Raw genomic sequence first — 22559 nt, forward strand, 5'->3', positions numbered from 1 at the left:
GAGTGTTCCTTTCATAGACAATGAATTTAGTCGCTACGCGCACATTGCCTCGCAGGTGGAGGAGGTGATGATCGGCGTGTCAATAAAACACCCCAACATCCTCCGCACGTTCGGAGGCTTTTGGTGTGACATTGCCGGCTACCAATTGGGAGGTAGAGCAGTTGTAGTCATGGAACGAGCACTGTTCTCGCTACAGGAGTTCATGTGGCGTATACAAAATGCCTCAGTAGTCCCCTTAGTAGAACTGGATACTCTCCGGGGGCTTGAATACTTGCGATCGAGAACCATCCAGCACAGGGACTTCACGCACAGGAACGTCTTGGTCTGTCACCAGCCTGATAGAAATACAATACCATTTGCTTTCAAGATCAGCGACTTTGGCACATCATGCAACTTCTCTACCCCAGATCAGCCTCGGGGCAACCGCACTAACATGGCTCCCGAAGTGCTATGGTGCTTGAACTCGGCCATGGGGAGCGACATATTCAGCTGGTACTGTGTGATGTGGGAGTTACACAGCGGCTCGCCCTTGTTCCAATACAAAGGTTCGGACAACGAATATTGTAAGATGACATACGCTGCCAATCTATCCGATATGGTAGGGGTTTACAGACCGGATGACAATGAGACTTTGGGAATACGCTACATGAGATCGTTAAACGCTAGCTCCCTCCAAGCGAAATACAAACACACAAGGCCCAGCGCGGGGACCATACGCAATAAACTCTCTGTCATTGGCTCCAAGATAGTGGACAAAGCTTTTGTCCATATGGGAGTGCTATGCATTACCCTGTTTCCTCAAGAGAGATGGTCTCCTTCCACACTGCTTAATCTCAAACGATACCAGTGTTTGGCGATAGATGTCAAGGATGCTCAGACACCTTCCACACAGATGCCCTTGTCCGTACAGGTAGGGAACTATAGGTCAACCGACATGATAGTGGCCAACGACTGTGTCCCCAAGGACCTCACTAAACTTGTGGAAGAGAGATCGGCGACGCAATCCCCGGTTACAGTGATCGGTTCCGATCCCAAAGTGTACTACGGAATAGACCTTATCAGGTTGGCTCCTGATCTTATCCAGCCGTACAGTTGGTACTCGAGCAAGGCCACGGAGCTCGAAAGTCTATACAAGAGCAAGTATAGCAAACGCAAGGTTGCTGAAACAGACAATCGGTCCGGGGTCAGACCTGCCAAGATGGCTCTCGGGGTGTACGTAGATAATCCAGACGTGGGTACTTCGAACCAACACTGTCCACAGCATCAGCTCCATCCTCACCCGTCCGTCATAATAGATGTGAAACAGGCACACAAACTGACAGATGAACTTCATCCTGTCCAATCCAAGGAGGCTTATGGTATGGACAACTCGGTCACAACTGATGCGGGGCACATGTCAAGGGATGTATCTCTCCTGGATTTGAATAACCTTGAATGGAGTGACGACTTGACAGAAATGTTGAGCTGTAGCAATTTGGGTGATGAGATAGTCAACAATGGCAATTGTAATATAGCGTCTGTGGGCGATAGCTCTAACAAGGCTCTAGACCTCACCATAGGCCAAGCGGGAGCCAGTGTGAACAACCTCATTGTCAGCCCGTCCCAGGGGCCCATTACTGAAGCCGGTGGCGAGGATGCATCGAACCCACCCAGTAACATACTGGCCGCAGTCGGTGATGCTATACAGGGTAGGGTGAATAATATGAGAGGCAAGATGATCAAGGAAATGTTGAGCTGTGGCAATTTGGGTGATGAGATAGTCAACAATGGCAATTGTAATATAGCGTCTGTGGGCGATAGCTCTGACAAGGCTCTAGACCTCACCATAGGCCAAGCGGGTGCCAGTGTGAACAACCTCATTGTCAGCCCGTCCCAGGGGCCCATTACTGAAGCCGGTGGCGAGGATGCATCGAACCCACCCAGTAACATGCTGGCCGCAGTCGGTGATGCTATACAGGGTAGGGTGAATAATATGAGAGGCAAGATGATCAAGGCTCTAGACCTCACCATAGGCCAAGCGGGAGCCAGTGTGGACAACCATATTGTCAGCCAGTGCAAGGGGAACAGTGCTGACGCTAGTGGTGAGGGTACACAGAAACCACCCAGCAGCATACCGGCAACAGAGCCAGTACAGGATATCGGTGATGATATAGAGGGTAGGGTGAGTATGAGAGGCAAGAGGATCGAGGGGGAGATAAACACAACCATGGTCATTCTGAAGAGTACCAACGAGAAGGAGATAGCACGTTTCAAAGACAGCGTGGTCATCCAGTCACAGAGTATTACCCAAATGCACCCTCTTATATTTGCTGGTCCCAGACATGGATTGTGTAAGTGCTCTATGCGCAAGGATGTGTTCATCTTCCAATACGCTCAGTTGTTCGATGACTGCAAGCAGGTGTTTAACTGGACCGTCGCAGACTCACCTAACTCTGTATACGCTTTTCTGCTACAAGTGTTTCTCACGCTCAAGGAGGCCCTAGATATGCAGTTGCTGCCTACTCACATGACCGAATGGAGATATATCCTTATCGGCAAAGGAGCTGTGATGATCGACATTGTCCCTTATCTGAGCAGGAACTTCAACAAGCCATTGGCCTCGATGTTCAGTGACCAATGTAAGAACTTGACCGGTCTCTGTACTACTATGGTGTCAAAGCACTTACCGGACTCGAACCTGTGCAAATGGCTTTGCAATCTCAGTACTGGCACGTCTACCTCGCAGGTACTGACCGACTCGATCGGGTGGTTGCGGCAATTCAATAACGACGAAAGGACAAGTCCACACCTCTTAACTCTAATCGGTAGATACTTCACGTTCAGAGATTACACATCCGAAATACCTGACTGGCTGACATACTTGGGTGAGGAAGAAGACGCTCGTAATAAAAGCAGCGGCAAACTGCTGGTATACGGAGAACCTCAGCCTTACAGAGGCAACCAGACAGCAGAAGGCCTGGGTGATACTAAGCTGAGTACACTGGTTAGGAACATAGTGCTAAGGATGAGGGTGAAGATATTCGGATCATCTAGGCTGGAAGTGACGACATTAGATTGTACGCAGGGTTTGACAAAGGTGACTCTGAACGTCTCTGCCCTCTCTGGGGTTGTCAGGATAGATCAACTGGACCGGTCAAAGTTACTGACTGACAATGGTAGCTGTTTCACACACGACTTAGTGTCCCATATCGATTCCAAGTGGGCCCCTGTGATATTGTTCACAAAGTGTAAGCGACAGGGACCCGTGCAGGAGTTCACGCTCGACTATTACAAGATGACAATACTCATGGTTCTACTGAACCACGAGGGGTCTGTGTTATCTCTCAGAGAGCTGTTCAATAGCGTGATGACATTCAGCGTGACTGAGTACTAAATGTCGTAAAGTACTAGATATCCTAAACTGCTGTCGACTGGGTCACATCGGAATCTGTGTCGTTGTTCTGCCAAGGCTGATTGGTCTCCCTGTCCACCTTACACTATGCGCGGCTTGATCAATTACGGGGCTTACTGCAGCATCAACAGCGTTGTCCAAGTGCTGTGTGGGACACGTGAGCTACGGGAGTTCATTCTGCAGGTTGATGGTCAAGATCCCCGGTCTCCGAATTCGGTGGCAGTGAGGCTTAAGTGTCTCATCTACGATATGACCAAAGGCAACGCGTCACCGTGTGATCCGAGCTTACTAGTAAACGCAATGACATTGTACAGAGGAGCCCCTTTCGATGTTCAGGAGGACTCGGACGTGGTCTTCAAGTGCATCATCAACGCTCTAGCAGACGACTGTGGGATAGCTAAGAGGATAGGTTCTCTGTGGGACATTGAGAATGAGAACCGTGTGCGCTGCCTCCGTTGTAACACAGTCCAGTCCACACTCAATAAGTCCAACACGATCACCGTGTTGATAGGTGATAATCTCCCCACAGAGCTGCAGCAGTACATAAAACTGTACACTGACATCACGTTCACCACCTGTGACTACCATTGTACACACTGCCACACAGGAACTCAGATTGAAATCACCAGCAAGGTAGTGACATTGCCGCAGGTTGTGTGTATGAGGATCGAACGTGTTAGGAACATTGGCAGAGATACCACTGATATAGTCAAGACGGGCACAAGGTTTGCTTTCCCTGAGACACTGGACCTGAAATATATCATGAAAGACCCTGAAGCACCGGTAGCTACTGTATACAAGCTGTATGCTGTTGTAGCCCACCGTGGTACTCACTACTGTGGACATTACACAGCTTATGTGCGAGACGACAACAATATTTGGTATCTCGCAGACGACTCTCATGTCAGAGTGTGCTCTTGGGAAGATGTCAAGTCAACCTACGAAGCTGGATCTATGCTATACAATGGCGTAGCTTATATGCTCATGTACCATAAACAGCTACCCCACTGTGTGACATGAAGGTTCTGTACATATGTAATAGTATCTATCAGTGTGTACCTTGTATTTCCTTGGATCAACTAATAAAGGTGTGATGAAAGTACCATTGTAAGCGTCCAGTGTTATATTATAGAAGGGCTATGATTACATTCAGGTGAAGACAGATGCAAAGACAAACACAAATAGATCCTGATAACATGTACCGTGTTTAACTCAAGTTTATTATGTCATACAAGGATGGGTATACCTTTCGGTATAGGGCAGTCACACAGGTTAACATATTTCCATATCAAAGTAAACACATTGGTTTCATTTCTTCAAAAGATACCTATCCAGGGTATTGACAACAACCTTGGGTTCCTCCTCTTTATACCGCAAGGTTGAATACATAGCTGACAGCGCTGCTGAAGACATACACGGTTCATCTAACTGCGAGACAGAGACACTGTTAGCCAGCCCCTCTAAATATCGTATAACGTAAGCACTTTTCGGCCCACGTACAGGCTGCTTCTTTATTATATGGGAAGACATAACTGTTATCACATAGAAACAAAATATTCAGTTTCACCAGAGTCCGTTTCAGATATGCTACACCTTGCCCTTGCAGGTTTTTTGTCCAGTTGATCATTAAAGTCCAATTCGGAATCGTCCTCTGACTGAGACCCCGTGTTCTCTTCTGACTGGCACTCTGACTTGGCAGCGGATGTAGGCTCAGCAGGATTGGTATGGTGATCCTCTCCACATTCCTCCTGATCCGAACACTCGTGTTGAGTGGTGTCCGCTAGCCAGGCAGCTTGATCAGAAACCCTGGCTGCCTTCCCAGCCTCTACATGTAATCTGTGTCTTTTGACTTGTGACACATCCGACCTCCGATGTGAACCTGTAACACCTGGGAGGTTGGCCAGTTGCTGATGTTTGGAAACGGCGGCTCCTGGGTTGTCAAGGTTCTCCCGGGGCCTATTGACTAGTGGGCTTTTTTGTATCTTCTTAGGCGTGCATATGTCCTCCTGCTCTGAGTCGGTATAGATAACTGGAGAGCGAGTGCCTTTTGACTTGGAACAAGGCACCCTTTTTATTCTCTGCCGAGTGGGTCCCTCCCCTTGGTAGTCGTCCTCATCTTCCTCAGGATCGGACAGTTTCTTTTTGTATTGGTGTGAATCTCGATTGTGGGTTTGTATCTGCTTAGTGGTCTTTACAGTTTCACACCTTGTGTTAGACTTGTCCAGTCTCTTTTTAGCACAGGCTTTGTCTTTCCTTCCTACAAACTTGAGATCCGTCTCTTTACACCCCTTGTCCCTCCTGCTCCTTTTAGATTCTCTCTTGTGATGCCAGCGGTTGGTTTTTGTGAGTTTGACACGCTTGTAATCTTGCTTTATAGAATCGTCCGAGTCGGATAGCAGTGTGCGCTTATAGATGTTCCTTTCCTCTCTCAACCCACCACAGCTAGGCTTAGAGGTATGGGCATCCTGTTCGGACTCTTGTTCGGACTCTGACTGTGACCAGCTGTTATGCCTATGTCCCCGCTTAACATTCTTGGTTTTAGACTTAGCCACTTTTGCCCTCTTTTTCACCTGAGCACAGAATGCATCATCCTCCTCTTCGTCTTCACTGCTTTGTTCTTCACCAGTAGATTGGTCATTTATGAATGGGTCACTGTAATCGTATTCGTCAAGGGCCTCGCTGTTGTCGTAGCCCATTGTATCCTCCAACTCGTCACCGGGGATGTCACTTTCATCCACATTACACTCTTCCTCCTCTTCACTGGGGACTTCCTCGGCCTGGCTCAGCCAAGGGTGGTCATCGTCGCCACTGTACTTGGGTTGCCTTCTGTTCTCTGTTGATTGTTGGTATTTTAGGAAACCCTTCCACCAGGATGACTTTATACCCAATGACTTATTTGACTGATAAGCGGAGCGAACCCGATTTACCACTTTGGTCTTGTGAAAAGGCCTTTCTTTCTTAGTAGATTTGCCAATAATGTGTGTGCTATCCGAATCATTTCGCTTTCTCTCAGCTCCAGGCTTAATCTCTCTGGACAGTTTGGCCACTGGTTGCGCTGAATCATCCCCCGGTTGACACCAGGTACCCTGGAAGGATAGTGATATCTTGCGTCTCCAGTTGTTTATGGACATAGCCTCTAAGCTATCAATCAGGGCTTTGCTGAGTCTGTCCTGCAAGCCGTGGCTCTGAAGTGTATTTACAACGGTTCGGTTGTTGCTGACCCAATTGGCGAGGATTTCCCCGTTTCTTTTGTCTAAAAGGGTGTTATCCAATCCGAGGAGAGTACAAACAGCATCTCTCCTGAGACTTTCCTCTTTCAACCAAGGTTCACTCAGCAGTAGAGTGGGAAGGTTCTTGATCCACGTCAAAATGGGAATTGTTTCAGGTGTGACTATAGAGTAACAAGTGTCAGTCTTCTCACTGTCACCATGTCCAGTTTCGTCTTCGCTGTGCTCGTCGACATGAGCCGGACTCTTAGAGGACACATCAGGGTCTTGCACTTGCGTAGAGTGTGGTGAGGATGATCCGCTCTCTGGATCACACCTCTCTCCCTCTCCTACCTTCTGGTATTTCTTTAATTTGTTGTGATAAGTGCGGAGTTTTACAAATAGCACTTTGGCGGTGGCATACATCTGTACCAAGTCCTTGTCCTTGATCTTGCTTGTATCATGTTTGATCAGGGATTGCCAGGTCCTCTGGGTTTTGGCTACGTTGTTGGGTGTGTGGGGGTTGAACAACTCTTCACAAGCTGAAGCCATTTCGAGATTCCCATCGTTACCATATCTCTGTCGCATGTATCTGGAGGTAATTTGAGCCAACTCTAACCAGTCCTTCCTCATCTGCTGCTCCACCATACTGGCACGCTTCTTTTTTACGGCCGTGTGAATGATCTTGTCAGAGGAGTACATGTCCCAGAACCGTACGTAATCTTTCACCTTCTGAAGCGGGCAATATAGTAGCTCTGCCACGGCAAACGCGTTGGGGATCTTACATTCCATATATATAATGGCCAGTTCTACCACTTCCACCATGATAGGGTCACTGATCATACTCTCCACGTGCTTTGGTATGTAATTGCACCAGCTGGTTGGATTCACACGCTTGATGAACGCTGCCAATGCGGGATTGTGTATCTCCTGATACATTTCGGGCCCGGTGATAAACGTGTCTCTCCCAAGCTCCTTTAGCGTGTCATTCCAACAGCTCACCAGCTCACCATTGCCCTTGGCGCATGATTGCTTCACGGCCCTGCAAAACCTCACAGTAGTAGACACGTACAATTCAGGAGCCAGATCCTGGCCCTTTCTCAGTACGACAACAGGTACCAGGTTCACCCGCTTGCCATCCAGGAACTTGCTGCTCCTTCTGAAGTAGACAGTACGAGTGTCATGGTTCTCATAATGGAAGTGCTTTAGGTCACATATCACTTCATTTTCCGTGAAACAATCAACCCTTGTCTCCCTCTTTTTCTTCAGCATCTCAGCCGAAGCAGTGCCTACTACGCAGCACATGGGGGCTATCTCTTCCATGTGAGAGACTAGAACCTGGGTGGACGTTGTGTTGTCCTCCGTGAGTAACAACTGGACAGGCTGAATCTGTTGAAAGGAAGGGGTGAGTGCTGTGGAGTGAGTGGGCACCTCCAGGGTCAAGTCCCAAAAATCGAACATGCTACCAGTGACAGTTTTCAGCAACTCCAGGCTCCCGAGTCCCGGGACAAACAGTACCTCTTGGACGAAGTATGACTTGCCATTGCCTTTCCCATTTGTCGGGATGCCAACGGTGTAGGTTCCAATCATGGACCTGTTCCTGTCGCAGTAGACAAAGTTGTGTTTGTCAGAGTACTGTGTGACCACTGGAATCACCTTCTTACCCTTGGGACTTATCAGTTCTTTAGTCGGTATATAGAAGTTTGTGTAGTTACCGTATGCCAGTAGCACGTGCTTGAGACCAGCCTTGTCTAGACCTGACATTGAGTCAACGCCTGTACCACTTTCAATGTCCACTAGGTCCATCAGCGCAAGCAATAGCAAGTGCGACGGTTGTTGTTGTATAGTGTTAGAGTCCTTGATTACCATATCCCTGATAATCTTATAGATTGTTTTTGGTTTGTACCTTTTCTCCCTCTCCGAAAGTGCCTGTTGCTTACACATCATCAGGTCGACCACTTTATCAAACAGTCCTTGTGTACTTTTACAAGTGAACACATCTTTGTAATCCGATTTGTAATACCAAGGAGGGTGGTCTGCCACAATATATTGTGTGGTTACACCAGCCATGGTCGGTATGTTCAGTATCTATCGATGTCTATCACTTCTTATAGACAGTTCTTGAGTTTCATATGAACCAGCCTTTAAACAACTGGTGGCCCACTGTAGTCAATTGGGTAGAATGGGAGCCTGTTAGACCTCTCTCAAAGTCTCCAGAGTTGTGAAGTGGATATGCCTTGCGTAAGGGCTTTTACATGGCAGTTTGTAGTGACATCACCTACCATTGGCTGGATAAAAATTACCCTCAACCACAGTAACTCAACACTGGTTGGTTATTGGACCATGACTGATACACACCACAAAGACTCTTTTATATGAGCATGACTGGATTCCCCAGCTGTAGCTGAGCTATCTAAGCATGACTCATGTTTCCAAACCAAGTTCAAATATCAAACAGAGACCAATCCTATCTATCCAAACATGGCTCATGTTTCCAACGGGGCCATGTCTCATGCTTCCAAACAGAGTTCAAATATCCAACATAGACCAATCCTATCTATCCAAACATGGCTCATGTGTCCAATGTCACTGTTTAGGGCTATTCTTCCCTCCCACCCTTTTCCTAGCTTTCTCTCTCTCTCACTCTCCCTATTTCTGCCTCTGGCTCAATTTAGGGCTATTCTTCCCTCCCACCCTTTTTCTAGCTTTCTCTCTCTCTCACTCTCCCTATTTCTGCCTCTGGCTCTACTCATGTTTCCAAACCGAGTTCAAATGTCCAACAGAGCCCAATCCTATCAATCCGGCCATGGCTAATGTTTCCAAACCCAGTGCAATTGTCCAACTGAGACCAATTCTATCTATCCAACCGTGGCTCGTGTTTCCAACGGGGCCATGGTTAATGTTTCCAAACCCAGTTCAAATGTCCAACTGAGACCAATTCGATCTATCCAACCGTGGCTCGTGTTTCCAACGGGGCCATGGTTAATGTTTCCGATCCGAGTTCAAATATCCAACAGAGACCAATCCTTTCTATCCAAACATGGCTCGTGTCCAATGTCACTGTTTAGGGCTATTCTTCCCTCCCACCCTTTTCCTAGCTTTCTCTCTCTCTCTCTCTCTCTCTCTCTCTCTCTCTCTCTCTCTCTCTCTCTCTCTCCCTATTTCTGCCTCTGGCTCAATTTAGGGCTATTCTTCCCTCCCACCCTTTTTCTAGCTTTCTCTCTCTCTCTCACTCTCCCTATTTCTGCCTCTGGGTCTACTCATGTTTCCAAACCGAGTTCAAATGTCCAACAGAGCCCAATCCTATCAATCCGGCCATGGCTAATGTTTCCAAACCGAGTTCACATGTCCAACTGAGACCAATTCTATCTATCCAACCGTGGCTCGTGTTTCCAACGGGGCCATGGCTAATGTTTCCAAACCCAGTTCAAATGTCCAACTGAGACCAATTCTATCTATCCAACCATGTCTCATATTTCCAACTGGGCAATATCTCATGTTTCCCACCCGAGTTCAAATGTCCAACCGAGAGAAATTCTATCTATCCGAACGTGTCTCATATTTCCAACGGGGCAATATCTCATGTTTCCCACCCGAGTTCAAATGTCCAACCGAGAGAAATTCTATCTATCCGAACTTGTCTCATATTTCCAACGGGGCAATATCTCATGTTTCCAAACCCAGTTCAAATGTCCAACCGAGAGAAATTCTATCTATCCAACCGTGTCTCATATTTCCAACGGGGCCATGGCTCAAGTTTCCCACCCGAGTTCAAATGTCCAACCGAGAGAAATTCTATCTATCCAAACCTGTCTCATATTTCCAACGGGGCCATGGCTCATGTTTCCCACCCGAGTTCAAATGTCCAACCGAGACTAACCATAACGAGTAGCAGATGAGCTCCGAAATTGCCTGTTTTGGAGGGCTGTGGAGCTCCTGTGTCAACGGGGCTCTTCTTCCCTCCCACCCTTTCCTAGCTTTCTCTCTCTCTCTCAATCTCCATATTTCTGTCTCTGGCTCAAAAAGTTGCCTGTTTTGGAGGGCTGTGTGGCTCCAGTGTCAACGGGGCTCTTCTTCCCTCCCACCCTTTTTCTAGCTTTCCCTCTCTCTCACTCTCCACATTTCTGTCTCTGGCTCAAAACGTTGCCTATTTTGCAGGGCCTCGGGGCTCCTGTGTCCACTTGGCACTTGGAAAAAGTTGAAGGCTCGTCTGTAAAATCTAGACCAGTTCCATATGTCCAACCGTCGCGAGTAGCAGATGAGGTCCGATTTTGCCTGTTTTGGAGGGCCTGGGGGCTCCTGTGTCCACCTGGCACTTGGAAAAAGTTGAAGGCTCGTCTGTAAAATCGAGACCGTTTCCATATGTCCAACCGTCGCGAGTAGCAGATGAGCTCCGAATTTGCCTGTTTTGGAGGGCCTCGGGGCTCCTGTGTCCACCTGGCACTTGGAAAAAGTTGAAGGCTCGTCTGTAAAATCGAGACCGTTTCCATATGTCCAACCGTCGCGAGTAGCAGATGAGCTCCGAAATTGCCTGTTTTGGAGGGCTGTGGAGCTCCTGTGTCAATGGGGCTCTTCTTCCCTCCCACCCTTTTTCTAGCTTTCTCTCTCTCTCACTCTCCATATTTCTGTCTCTGGCTCAAAACGTTGCCTGTTTTGCAGGGCCTCGGGGCTCCTGTGTCCACCTGGCACTTGGAAAAAGTTGAGGGCTTGGGTTTGAAATCGAGACCATTTCCATATGTCCAACCGTCGCGAGTAGCAGATGAGCTCCGAAATTGCCTGTTTTGGAGGGCTGTGGAGCTCCTGTGTCAACGGGGCTCTTCTTCCCTCCCACCCTTTTCCTAGCTTTCTCTCTCTCTCACTCTCCATATTTCTGTCTCTGGCTCAAAACGTTGCCTGTTTTGCAGGGCCTCGGGGCTCCTGTGTCCACCTGGCACTTGCAAAAAGTTGAGGGCTTGGGTTTGAAATCGAGACCATTTCCATATGTCCAACCGTCACGAGTAGCCGATGGGGTCCGAAATTGCCTGTTTTGGAGGGCCTCGGGGCTCCTGTGTCTACTTGGAAATTTAAAAAAGTTGACGTCTCCTCTGTAAAATCGAGACCGTTTCCATATGTCCAACCGTCGCGAGTAGCAGATGAGCTCCGAATTTGCCTGTTTTGGAGGGCCTCGGGGCTCCTGTGTCCACCTGGCACTTGGAAAAAGTTGAAGGCTCGTCTGTAAAATCGAGACCGTTTCCATATGTCCAACCGTCGCGAGTAGCAGATGAGCTCCGAAATTGCCTGTTTTGGAGGGCTGTGGAGCTCCTGTGTCAACAGGGCTCTTCTTCCCTCCCACCCTTTTTCTAGCTTTCTCTCTCTCTCACTCTCCATATTTCTGTCCCTGGCTCAAAAAGTTGCCTGTTTTGGAGGGATGTGTGGCTCCAGTGTCAACGGGGCTCTTCTTCCCTCCCACCCTTTTTCTAGCTTTCCCTCTCTCTCACTCTCCATATTTCTGTCTCTGGCTCAAAACGTTGCCTGTTTTGCAGGGCCTCGGGGCTCCTGTGTCCACCTGGCACTTGGAAAAAGTTGAGGGCTTGGGTTTGAAATCGAGACCATTTCCATATGTCCAACCGTCGCGAGTAGCAGATGAGCTCCGAAATTGCCTGTTTTGGAGGGCTGTGGAGCTCCTGTGTCAATGGGGCTCTTCTTCCCTCCCACCCTTTTCCTAGCTTTCTCTCTCTCTCACTCTCCATATTTCTGTCCCTGGCTCAAAAAGTTGCCTGTTTTGGAGGGCTGTGTGGCTCCAGTGTCAACGGGGCTCTTCTTCCCTCCCACCCTTTTTCTAGCTTTCCCTCTCTCTCACTCTCCATATTTCTGTCTCTGGCTCAAAACGTTGCCTGTTTTGCAGGGCCTCGGGGCTCCTGTGTCCACTTGGCACTTGGAAAAAGTTGAAGGCTCGTCTGTAAAATCTAGACCAGTTCCATATGTCCAACCGTCGCGAGTAGCAGATGAGGTCCGATTTTGCCTGTTTTGGAGGGCCTGGGGGCTCCTGTGTCCACCTGGCACTTGGAAAAAGTTGAAGGCTCGTCTGTAAAATCGAGACCGTTTCCATATGTCCAACCGTCGCGAGTAGCAGATGAGCTCCGAAATTGCCTGTTTTGGAGGGCTGTGGAGCTCCTGTGTCAATGGGGCTCTTCTTCCCTCCCACCCTTTTTCTAGCTTTCCCTCTCTCTCACTCTCCATATTTCTGTCTCTGGCTCAAAACGTTGCCTGTTTTGCAGGGCCTCGGGGCTCCTGTGTCCACCTGGCACTTGGAAAAAGTTGAGGGCTTGGGTTTGAAATCGAGACCATTTCCATATGTCCAACCGTCACGAGTAGCCGATGGGGTCCGAAATTGCCTGTTTTGGAGGGCCTCGGGGCTCCTGTGTCTACTTGGAAATTTAAAAAAGTTGACGTCTCCTCTGTAAAATCGAGACCGTTTCCATATGTCCAACCGTCGCGAGTAGCAGATGAGCTCCGAATTTGCCTGTTTTGGAGGGCCTCGGGGCTCCTGTGTCCACCTGGCACTTGGAAAAAGTTGAAGGCTCGTCTGTAAAATCGAGACCGTTTCCATATGTCCAACCGTCGCGAGTAGCAGATGAGCTCCGAAATTGCCTGTTTTGGAGGGCTGTGGAGCTCCTGTGTCAATGGGGCTCTTCTTCCCTCCCACCCTTTTTCTAGCTTTCCCTCTCTCTCACTCTCCATATTTCTGTCTCTGGCTCAAAACGTTGCCTGTTTTGCAGGGCCTCGGGGCTCCTGTGTCCACCTGGCACTTGGAAAAAGTTGAGGGCTTGGGTTTGAAATCGAGACCATTTCCATATGTCCAACCGTCACGAGTAGCCGATGGGGTCCGAAATTGCCTGTTTTGGAGGGCCTCGGGGCTCCTGTGTCTACTTGGAAATTTAAAAAAGTTGACGTCTCCTCTGTAAAATCGAGACCGTTTCCATATGTCCAACCGTCGCGAGTAGCAGATGAGCTCCGAATTTGCCTGTTTTGGAGGGCCTCGGGGCTCCTGTGTCCACCTGGCACTTGGAAAAAGTTGAAGGCTCGTTTGTAAAATCGAGACCGTTTCCATATGTCCAACCGTCGCGAGTAGCAGATGAGCTCCGAAATTGCCTGTTTTGGAGGGCTGTGGAGCTCCTGTGTCAACAGGGCTCTTCTTCCCTCCCACCCTTTTTCTAGCTTTCTCTCTCTCTCACTCTCCATATTTCTGTCCCTGGCTCAAAAAGTTGCCTGTTTTGGAGGGCTGTGTGGCTCCACTGTCAACGGGGCTCTTCTTCCCTCCCACCCTTTTTCTAGCTTTCCCTCTCTCTCACTCTCCATATTTCTGTCTCTGGCTCAAAACGTTGCCTGTTTTGCAGGGCCTCGGGCTCCTGTGTCTACTTGGAAATTTAAAAAAGTTGACGTCTCCTCTGTAAAATCGAGACCAGTTCCATATGTCCAACCGTCACGAGTAGCCGATTGGGTCCGAAGTTGCCTGTTTTGGAGGGCCTCGGGGCTCCTGTGTCCACCTGGCACTTGCAAAAAGTTGAGGGCTTGGGTTTGAAATCGAGACCATTTCCATATGTCCAACCGTCACGAGTAGCCGATGGGGTCCGAAATTGCCTGTTTTGGAGGGCCTCGGGGCTCCTGTGTCTACTTGGAAATTTAAAAAAGTTGACGTCTCCTCTGTAAAATCGAGACCATTTCCATATGTCCAACCGTCGCGAGTAGCAGATGAGCTCCGAAATTGCCTGTTTTGGAGGGCTGTGGAGCTCCTGTGTCCACCTGGCACTTGGAAAAAGTTGAAGGCTCGTCTGTAAAATCGAGACAGTTTCCATATGTCCAACCGTCGCGAGTAGCAGATGAGGTCCGATTTGCCTGTTTTGGAGGGCTGTGGAGCTCCTGTGTCAACGGGGCTCTTCTTCCCTCCCACCCTTTTCCTAGCTTTCTCTCTCTCTCACTCTCCATATTTCTGTCCCTGGCTCAAAAAGTTGCCTGTTTTGGAGGGCTGTGTGGCTCCACTGTCAACGGGGCTCTTCTTCCCTCCCACCCTTTTTCTAGCTTTCCCTCTCTGTCACTCTCCATATTTCTGTCTCTGGCTCAAAACGTTGCCTGTTTTGCAGGGCCTCGGGCTCCTGTGTCTACTTGGAAATTTAAAAAAGTTGACGTCTCCTCTGTAAAATCGAGACCAGTTCCATATGTCCAACCGTCACGAGTAGCCGATTGGGTCCGAAGTTGCCTGTTTTGGAGGGCCTCGGGGCTCCTGTGTCCACCTGGCACTTGCAAAAAGTTGAGGGCTTGGGTTTGAAATCGAGACCATTTCCATATGTCCAACCGTCACGAGTAGCCGATGGGGTCCGAAATTGCCTGTTTTGGAGGGCCTCGGGGCTCCTGTGTCTACTTGGAAATTTAAAAAAGTTGACGTCTCCTCTGTAAAATCGAGACCGTTTCCATATGTCCAACCGTCGCGAGTAGCAGATGAGCTCCGAAATTGCCTGTTTTGGAGGGCTGTGGAGCTCCTGTGTCCACCTGGCACTTGGAAAAAGTTGAAGGCTCGTCTGTAAAATCGAGACAGTTTCCATATGTCCAACCGTCGCGAGTAGCAGATGAGGTCCGATTTGCCTGTTTTGGAGGGCTGTGGAGCTCCTGTGTCAACGGGGCTCTTCTTCCCTCCCACCCTTTTCCTAGCTTTCTCTCTCTCTCACTCTCCATATTTCTGTCCCTGGCTCAAAAAGTTGCCTGTTTTGGAGGGCTGTGTGGCTCCACTGTCAACGGGGCTCTTCTTCCCTCCCACCCTTTTTCTAGCTTTCCCTCTCTGTCACTCTCCATATTTCTGTCTCTGGCTCAAAACGTTGCCTGTTTTGCAGGGCCTCGGGCTCCTGTGTCTACTTGGAAATTTAAAAAAGTTGACGTCTCCTCTGTAAAATCGAGACCAGTTCCATATGTCCAACCGTCACGAGTAGCCGATTGGGTCCGAAGTTGCCTGTTTTGGAGGGCCTCGGGGCTCCTGTGTCCACCTGGCACTTGCAAAAAGTTGAGGGCTTGGGTTTGAAATCGAGACCATTTCCATATGTCCAACCGTCACGAGTAGCCGATGGGGTCCGAAATTGCCTGTTTTGGAGGGCCTCGGGGCTCCTGTGTCTACTTGGAAATTTAAAAAAGTTGACGTCTCCTCTGTAAAATCGAGACCGTTTCCATATGTCCAACCGTCGCGAGTAGCAGATGAGCTCCGAATTTGCCTGTTTTGGAGGGCCTCGGGGCTCCTGTGTCCACCTGGCACTTGGAAAAAGTTGAAGGCTCGTTTGTAAAATCGAGACCGTTTCCATATGTCCAACCGTCGCGAGTAGCAGATGAGCTCCGAAATTGCCTGTTTTGGAGGGCTGTGGAGCTCCTGTGTCAACAGGGCTCTTCTTCCCTCCCACCCTTTTTCTAGCTTTCTCTCTCTCTCACTCTCCATATTTCTGTCCCTGGCTCAAAAAGTTGCCTGTTTTGGAGGGCTGTGTGGCTCCACTGTCAACGGGGCTCTTCTTCCCTCCCACCCTTTTTCTAGCTTTCCCTCTCTCTCACTCTCCATATTTCTGTCTCTGGCTCAAAACGTTGCCTGTTTTGCAGGGCCTCGGGCTCCTGTGTCTACTTGGAAATTTAAAAAAGTTGACGTCTCCTCTGTAAAATCGAGACCAGTTCCATATGTCCAACCGTCACGAGTAGCCGATTGGGTCCGAAGTTGCCTGTTTTGGAGGGCCTCGGGGCTCCTGTGTCCACCTGGCACTTGCAAAAAGTTGAGGGCTTGGGTTTGAAATCGAGACCATTTCCATATGTCCAACCGTCACGAGTAGCCGATGGGGTCCGAAATTGCCTGTTTTGGAGGGCCTCGGGGCTCCTGTGTCTACTTGGAAATTTAAAAAAGTTGACGTCTCCTCTGTAAAATCGAGACCATTTCCATATGTCCAACCGTCGCGAGTAGCAGATGAGCTCCGAAATTGCCTGTTTTGGAGGGCTGTGGAGCTCCTGTGTCCACCTGGCACTTGGAAAAAGTTGAAGGCTCGTCTGTAAAATCGAGACAGTTTCCATATGTCCAACCGTCGCGAGTAGCAGATGAGGTCCGATTTGCCTGTTTTGGAGGGCTGTGGAGCTCCTGTGTCAACGGGGCTCTTCTTCCCTCCCACCCTTTTCCTAGCTTTCTCTCTCTCTCACTCTCCATATTTCTGTCCCTGGCTCAAAAAGTTGCCTGTTTTGGAGGGCTGTGTGGCTCCACTGTCAACGGGGCTCTTCTTCCCTCCAACCCTTTTTCTAGCTTTCCCTCTCTGTCACTCTCCATATTTCTGTCTCTGGCTCAAAACGTTGCCTGTTTTGCAGGGCCTCGGGCTCCTGTGTCTACTTGGAAATTTAAAAAAGTTGACGTCTCCTCTGTAAAATCGAGACCAGTTCCATATGTCCAACCGTCACGAGTAGCCGATTGGGTCCGAAGTTGCCTGTTTTGGAGGGCCTCGGGGCTCCTGTGTCCACCTGGCACTTGCAAAAAGTTGAGGGCTTGGGTTTGAAATCGAGACCATTTCCATATGTCCAACCGTCACGAGTAGCCGATGGGGTCCGAAATTGCCTGTTTTGGAGGGCCTCGGGGCTCCTGTGTCTACTTGGAAATTTAAAAAAGTTGACGTCTCCTCTGTAAAATCGAGACCATTTCCATATGTCCAACCGTCGCGAGTAGCAGATGAGCTCCGAAATTGCCTGTTTTGGAGGGCTGTGGAGCTCCTGTGTCCACCTGGCACTTGGAAAAAGTTGAAGGCTCGTCTGTAAAATCGAGACAGTTTCCATATGTCCAACCGTCGCGAGTAGCAGATGAGCTCCGAAATTGCCTGTTTTGGAGGGCTGTGGGAGCTCCTGTGTCAACGGGGCTCTTCTTCCCTCCCACCCTTTTCCTAGCTTTCTCTCTCTCTCACTCTCCATATTTCTGTCTCTGGCTCAAAAAGTTGCCTGTTTTGGAGGGATGTGTGGCTCCAGTGTCAACGGGGCTCTTCTTCCCTCCCACCCTTTTTCTAGCTTTCCCTCTCTCTCACTCTCCATATTTCTGTCTCTGGCTCAAAACGTTGCCTGTTTTGCAGGGCCTCGGGGCTCCTGTGTCCACCTGGCACTTGGAAAAAGTTGAGGGCTTGGGTTTGAAATCGAGACCATTTCCATATGTCCAACCGTCGCGAGTAGCAGATGAGCTCCGAATTTGCCTGTTTTGGAGGGCCTCGGGGCTCCTGTGTCCACCTGGCATTTGCAAAAAGTTGAGTGCTCGGGTTTGAAATCGAGACCATTTCCATCTGTCCAACCGTCACGAGTAGCCGATGGGGTCCGAAATTGCCTGTTTTGGAGGGCCTCGGGGCTCCTGTGTCCACCTGGCACTTGCAAAAAGTTGACGGCTCCTCTGTAAAATCGAGACCATTTCCATATGTCCAACCGTCACGAGGAGTCGATTGGGTCCGAAATTGCCTGTTTTGGAGGGCCTCGGGGCTCCTGTGTCCACCTGGCACTTGGAAAAAGTTGAAGGCTCGTCTGTAAAATCGAGACCATTTCCATATGTCCAACCGTCGCGAGTAGCAGATGAGGTCCGATTTGCCTGTTTTGGAGGGCTGTGGAGCTCCTGTGTCAACGGGGCTCTTCTTCCCTCCCACCCTTTTCCTAGCTTTCTCTCTCTCTCACTCTCCATATTTCTGTCCCTGGCTCAAAAAGTTGCCTGTTTTGGAGGGCTGTGTGGCTCCACTGTCAACGGGGCTCTTCTTCCCTCCCACCCTTTTTCTAGCTTTCCCTCTCTGTCACTCTCCATATTTCTGTCTCTGGCTCAAAACGTTGCCTGTTTTGCAGGGCCTCGGGCTCCTGTGTCTACTTGGAAATTTAAAAAAGTTGACGTCTCCTCTGTAAAATCGAGACCAGTTCCATATGTCCAACCGTCACGAGTAGCCGATTGGGTCCGAAGTTGCCTGTTTTGGAGGGCCTCGGGGCTCCTGTGTCCACCTGGCACTTGCAAAAAGTTGAGGGCTTGGGTTTGAAATCGAGACCATTTCCATATGTCCAACCGTCACGAGTAGCCGATGGGGTCCGAAATTGCCTGTTTTGGAGGGCCTCGGGGCTCCTGTGTCTACTTGGAAATTTAAAAAAGTTGACGTCTCCTCTGTAAAATCGAGACCGTTTCCATATGTCCAACCGTCGCGAGTAGCAGATGAGCTCCGAATTTGCCTGTTTTGGAGGGCCTCGGGGCTCCTGTGTCCACCTGGCACTTGGAAAAAGTTGAAGGCTCGTTTGTAAAATCGAGACCGTTTCCATATGTCCAACCGTCGCGAGTAGCAGATGAGCTCCGAAATTGCCTGTTTTGGAGGGCTGTGGAGCTCCTGTGTCAACAGGGCTCTTCTTCCCTCCCACCCTTTTTCTAGCTTTCTCTCTCTCTCACTCTCCATATTTCTGTCCCTGGCTCAAAAAGTTGCCTGTTTTGGAGGGCTGTGTGGCTCCACTGTCAACGGGGCTCTTCTTCCCTCCCACCCTTTTTCTAGCTTTCCCTCTCTCTCACTCTCCATATTTCTGTCTCTGGCTCAAAACGTTGCCTGTTTTGCAGGGCCTCGGGCTCCTGTGTCTACTTGGAAATTTAAAAAAGTTGACGTCTCCTCTGTAAAATCGAGACCAGTTCCATATGTCCAACCGTCACGAGTAGCCGATTGGGTCCGAAGTTGCCTGTTTTGGAGGGCCTCGGGGCTCCTGTGTCCACCTGGCACTTGCAAAAAGTTGAGGGCTTGGGTTTGAAATCGAGACCATTTCCATATGTCCAACCGTCACGAGTAGCCGATGGGGTCCGAAATTGCCTGTTTTGGAGGGCCTCGGGGCTCCTGTGTCTACTTGGAAATTTAAAAAAGTTGACGTCTCCTCTGTAAAATCGAGACCATTTCCATATGTCCAACCGTCGCGAGTAGCAGATGAGCTCCGAAATTGCCTGTTTTGGAGGGCTGTGGAGCTCCTGTGTCCACCTGGCACTTGGAAAAAGTTGAAGGCTCGTCTGTAAAATCGAGACAGTTTCCATATGTCCAACCGTCGCGAGTAGCAGATGAGGTCCGATTTGCCTGTTTTGGAGGGCTGTGGAGCTCCTGTGTCAACGGGGCTCTTCTTCCCTCCCACCCTTTTCCTAGCTTTCTCTCTCTCTCACTCTCCATATTTCTGTCCCTGGCTCAAAAAGTTGCCTGTTTTGGAGGGCTGTGTGGCTCCACTGTCAACGGGGCTCTTCTTCCCTCCAACCCTTTTTCTAGCTTTCCCTCTCTGTCACTCTCCATATTTCTGTCTCTGGCTCAAAACGTTGCCTGTTTTGCAGGGCCTCGGGCTCCTGTGTCTACTTGGAAATTTAAAAAAGTTGACGTCTCCTCTGTAAAATCGAGACCAGTTCCATATGTCCAACCGTCACGAGTAGCCGATTGGGTCCGAAGTTGCCTGTTTTGGAGGGCCTCGGGGCTCCTGTGTCCACCTGGCACTTGCAAAAAGTTGAGGGCTTGGGTTTGAAATCGAGACCATTTCCATATGTCCAACCGTCACGAGTAGCCGATGGGGTCCGAAATTGCCTGTTTTGGAGGGCCTCGGGGCTCCTGTGTCTACTTGGAAATTTAAAAAAGTTGACGTCTCCTCTGTAAAATCGAGACCATTTCCATATGTCCAACCGTCGCGAGTAGCAGATGAGCTCCGAAATTGCCTGTTTTGGAGGGCTGTGGAGCTCCTGTGTCCACCTGGCACTTGGAAAAAGTTGAAGGCTCGTCTGTAAAATCGAGACAGTTTCCATATGTCCAACCGTCGCGAGTAGCAGATGAGCTCCGAAATTGCCTGTTTTGGAGGGCTGTGGGAGCTCCTGTGTCAACGGGGCTCTTCTTCCCTCCCACCCTTTTCCTAGCTTTCTCTCTCTCTCACTCTCCATATTTCTGTCTCTGGCTCAAAAAGTTGCCTGTTTTGGAGGGATGTGTGGCTCCAGTGTCAACGGGGCTCTTCTTCCCTCCCACCCTTTTTCTAGCTTTCCCTCTCTCTCACTCTCCATATTTCTGTCTCTGGCTCAAAACGTTGCCTGTTTTGCAGGGCCTCGGGGCTCCTGTGTCCACCTGGCACTTGGAAAAAGTTGAGGGCTTGGGTTTGAAATCGAGACCATTTCCATATGTCCAACCGTCGCGAGTAGCAGATGAGCTCCGAATTTGCCTGTTTTGGAGGGCCTCGGGGCTCCTGTGTCCACCTGGCATTTGCAAAAAGTTGAGTGCTCGGGTTTGAAATCGAGACCATTTCCATCTGTCCAACCGTCACGAGTAGCCGATGGGGTCCGAAATTGCCTGTTTTGGAGGGCCTCGGGGCTCCTGTGTCCACCTGGCACTTGCAAAAAGTTGACGGCTCCTCTGTAAAATCGAGACCATTTCCATATGTCCAACCGTCACGAGGAGTCGATTGGGTCCGAAATTGCCTGTTTTGGAGGGCCTCGGGGCTCCTGTGTCCACCTGGCACTTGGAAAAAGTTGAAGGCTCGTCTGTAAAATCGAGACCATTTCCATATGTCCAACCGTCGCGAGTAGCAGATGAGCTCCGAATTTGCCTGTTTTGGAGGGCCTCGGGGCTCCTGTGTCCACCTGGCACTTGGAAAAAGTTGACGTCTCCTCTGTAAAATCGAGACCAGTTCCATATGTCCAACCGTCACGAGTAGCCGATTGGGTCCGAAGTTGCCTGTTTTGGAGGGCCTCGGGGCTCCTGTGTCCACCTGGCACTTGGAAAAAGTTGAGGGCTCGGGTTTGAAATCGAGACCATTTCCATCTGTCCAACCGTCACGAGTAGCCGATGGGGTCCGAAATTGCCTGTTTTGGAGGGCCTCGGGGCTCCTGTGTCCACCTGGCACTTGGAAAAAGTTGAGGGCTTGGGTTTGAAATCGAGACCATTTCCATATGTCCAACCGTCGCGAGTAGCAGATGAGCTCCGAATTTGCCTGTTTTGGAGGGCCTCGGGGCTCCTGTGTCAACGGGGCTCTTCTTCCCTCCCACCCTTTTCCTAGCTTTCTCTCTCTCTCACTCTCCATATTTCTGTCTCTGGCTCAAAAAGTTGCCTGTTTTGGAGGGATGTGTGGCTCCAGTGTCAACGGGGCTCTTCTTCCCTCCCACCCTTTTTCTAGCTTTCCCTCTCTCTCACTCTCCATATTTCTGTCTCTGGCTCAAAACGTTGCCTGTTTTACAGGGCCTCGGGGCTCCTGTGTCCACCTGGCACTTGGAAAAAGTTGAGGGCTTGGGTTTGAAATCGAGACCATTTCCATATGTCCAACCGTCGCGAGTAGCAGATGAGCTCCGAATTTGCCTGTTTTGGAGGGCCTCGGGGCTCCTGTGTCCACCTGGCATTTGCAAAAAGTTGAGTGCTCGGGTTTGAAATCGAGACCATTTCCATCTGTCCAACCGTCACGAGTAGCCGATGGGGTCCGAAATTGCCTGTTTTGGAGGGCCTCGGGGCTCCTGTGTCCACCTGGCACTTGCAAAAAGTTGACGGCTCCTCTGTAAAATCGAGACCATTTCCATATGTCCAACCGTCACGAGGAGTCGATTGGGTCCGAAATTGCCTGTTTTGGAGGGCCTCGGGGCTCCTGTGTCCACCTGGCACTTGGAAAAAGTTGAGGGCTTGGGTTTGAAATCGAGACCATTTCCATATGTCCAACCGTCGCGAGTAGCAGATGAGCTCCGAATTTGCCTGTTTTGGAGGGCCTCGGGGCTCCTGTGTCCACCTGGCACTTGGAAAAAGTTGACGTCTCCTCTGTAAAATCGAGACCAGTTCCATATGTCCAACCGTCACGAGTAGCCGATTGGGTCCGAAGTTGCCTGTTTTGGAGGGCCTCGGGGCTCCTGTGTCCACCTGGCACTTGGAAAAAGTTGAGGGCTCGGGTTTGAAATCGAGAACATTTCCATCTGTCCAACCGTCACGAGTAGCCGATGGGGTCCGAAA

General features: G+C 49.7%; 1 protein-coding gene across 1 annotated transcript; it reads left to right on the forward strand.

Annotated features, from left to right (window-relative positions):
• Positions 1-3478: 3478 nt before the first annotated feature.
• On the forward strand, positions 3479-4411 carry LOC110522964 (ubl carboxyl-terminal hydrolase 18-like). Its single transcript, XM_021601418.2, has one exon. The coding sequence runs from the start codon at positions 3479-3481 to the stop codon at positions 4409-4411; it is 933 nt and encodes a 310-aa protein (XP_021457093.2).
• The last annotated feature ends 18148 nt before the right edge of the window (positions 4412-22559 follow it).

This window comes from Oncorhynchus mykiss, unplaced genomic scaffold (assembly GCF_013265735.2).
Source record: "Oncorhynchus mykiss isolate Arlee unplaced genomic scaffold, USDA_OmykA_1.1 un_scaffold_349, whole genome shotgun sequence".
In the NCBI taxonomy this organism is placed as follows: Eukaryota; Metazoa; Chordata; class Actinopteri; order Salmoniformes; family Salmonidae; genus Oncorhynchus; species Oncorhynchus mykiss.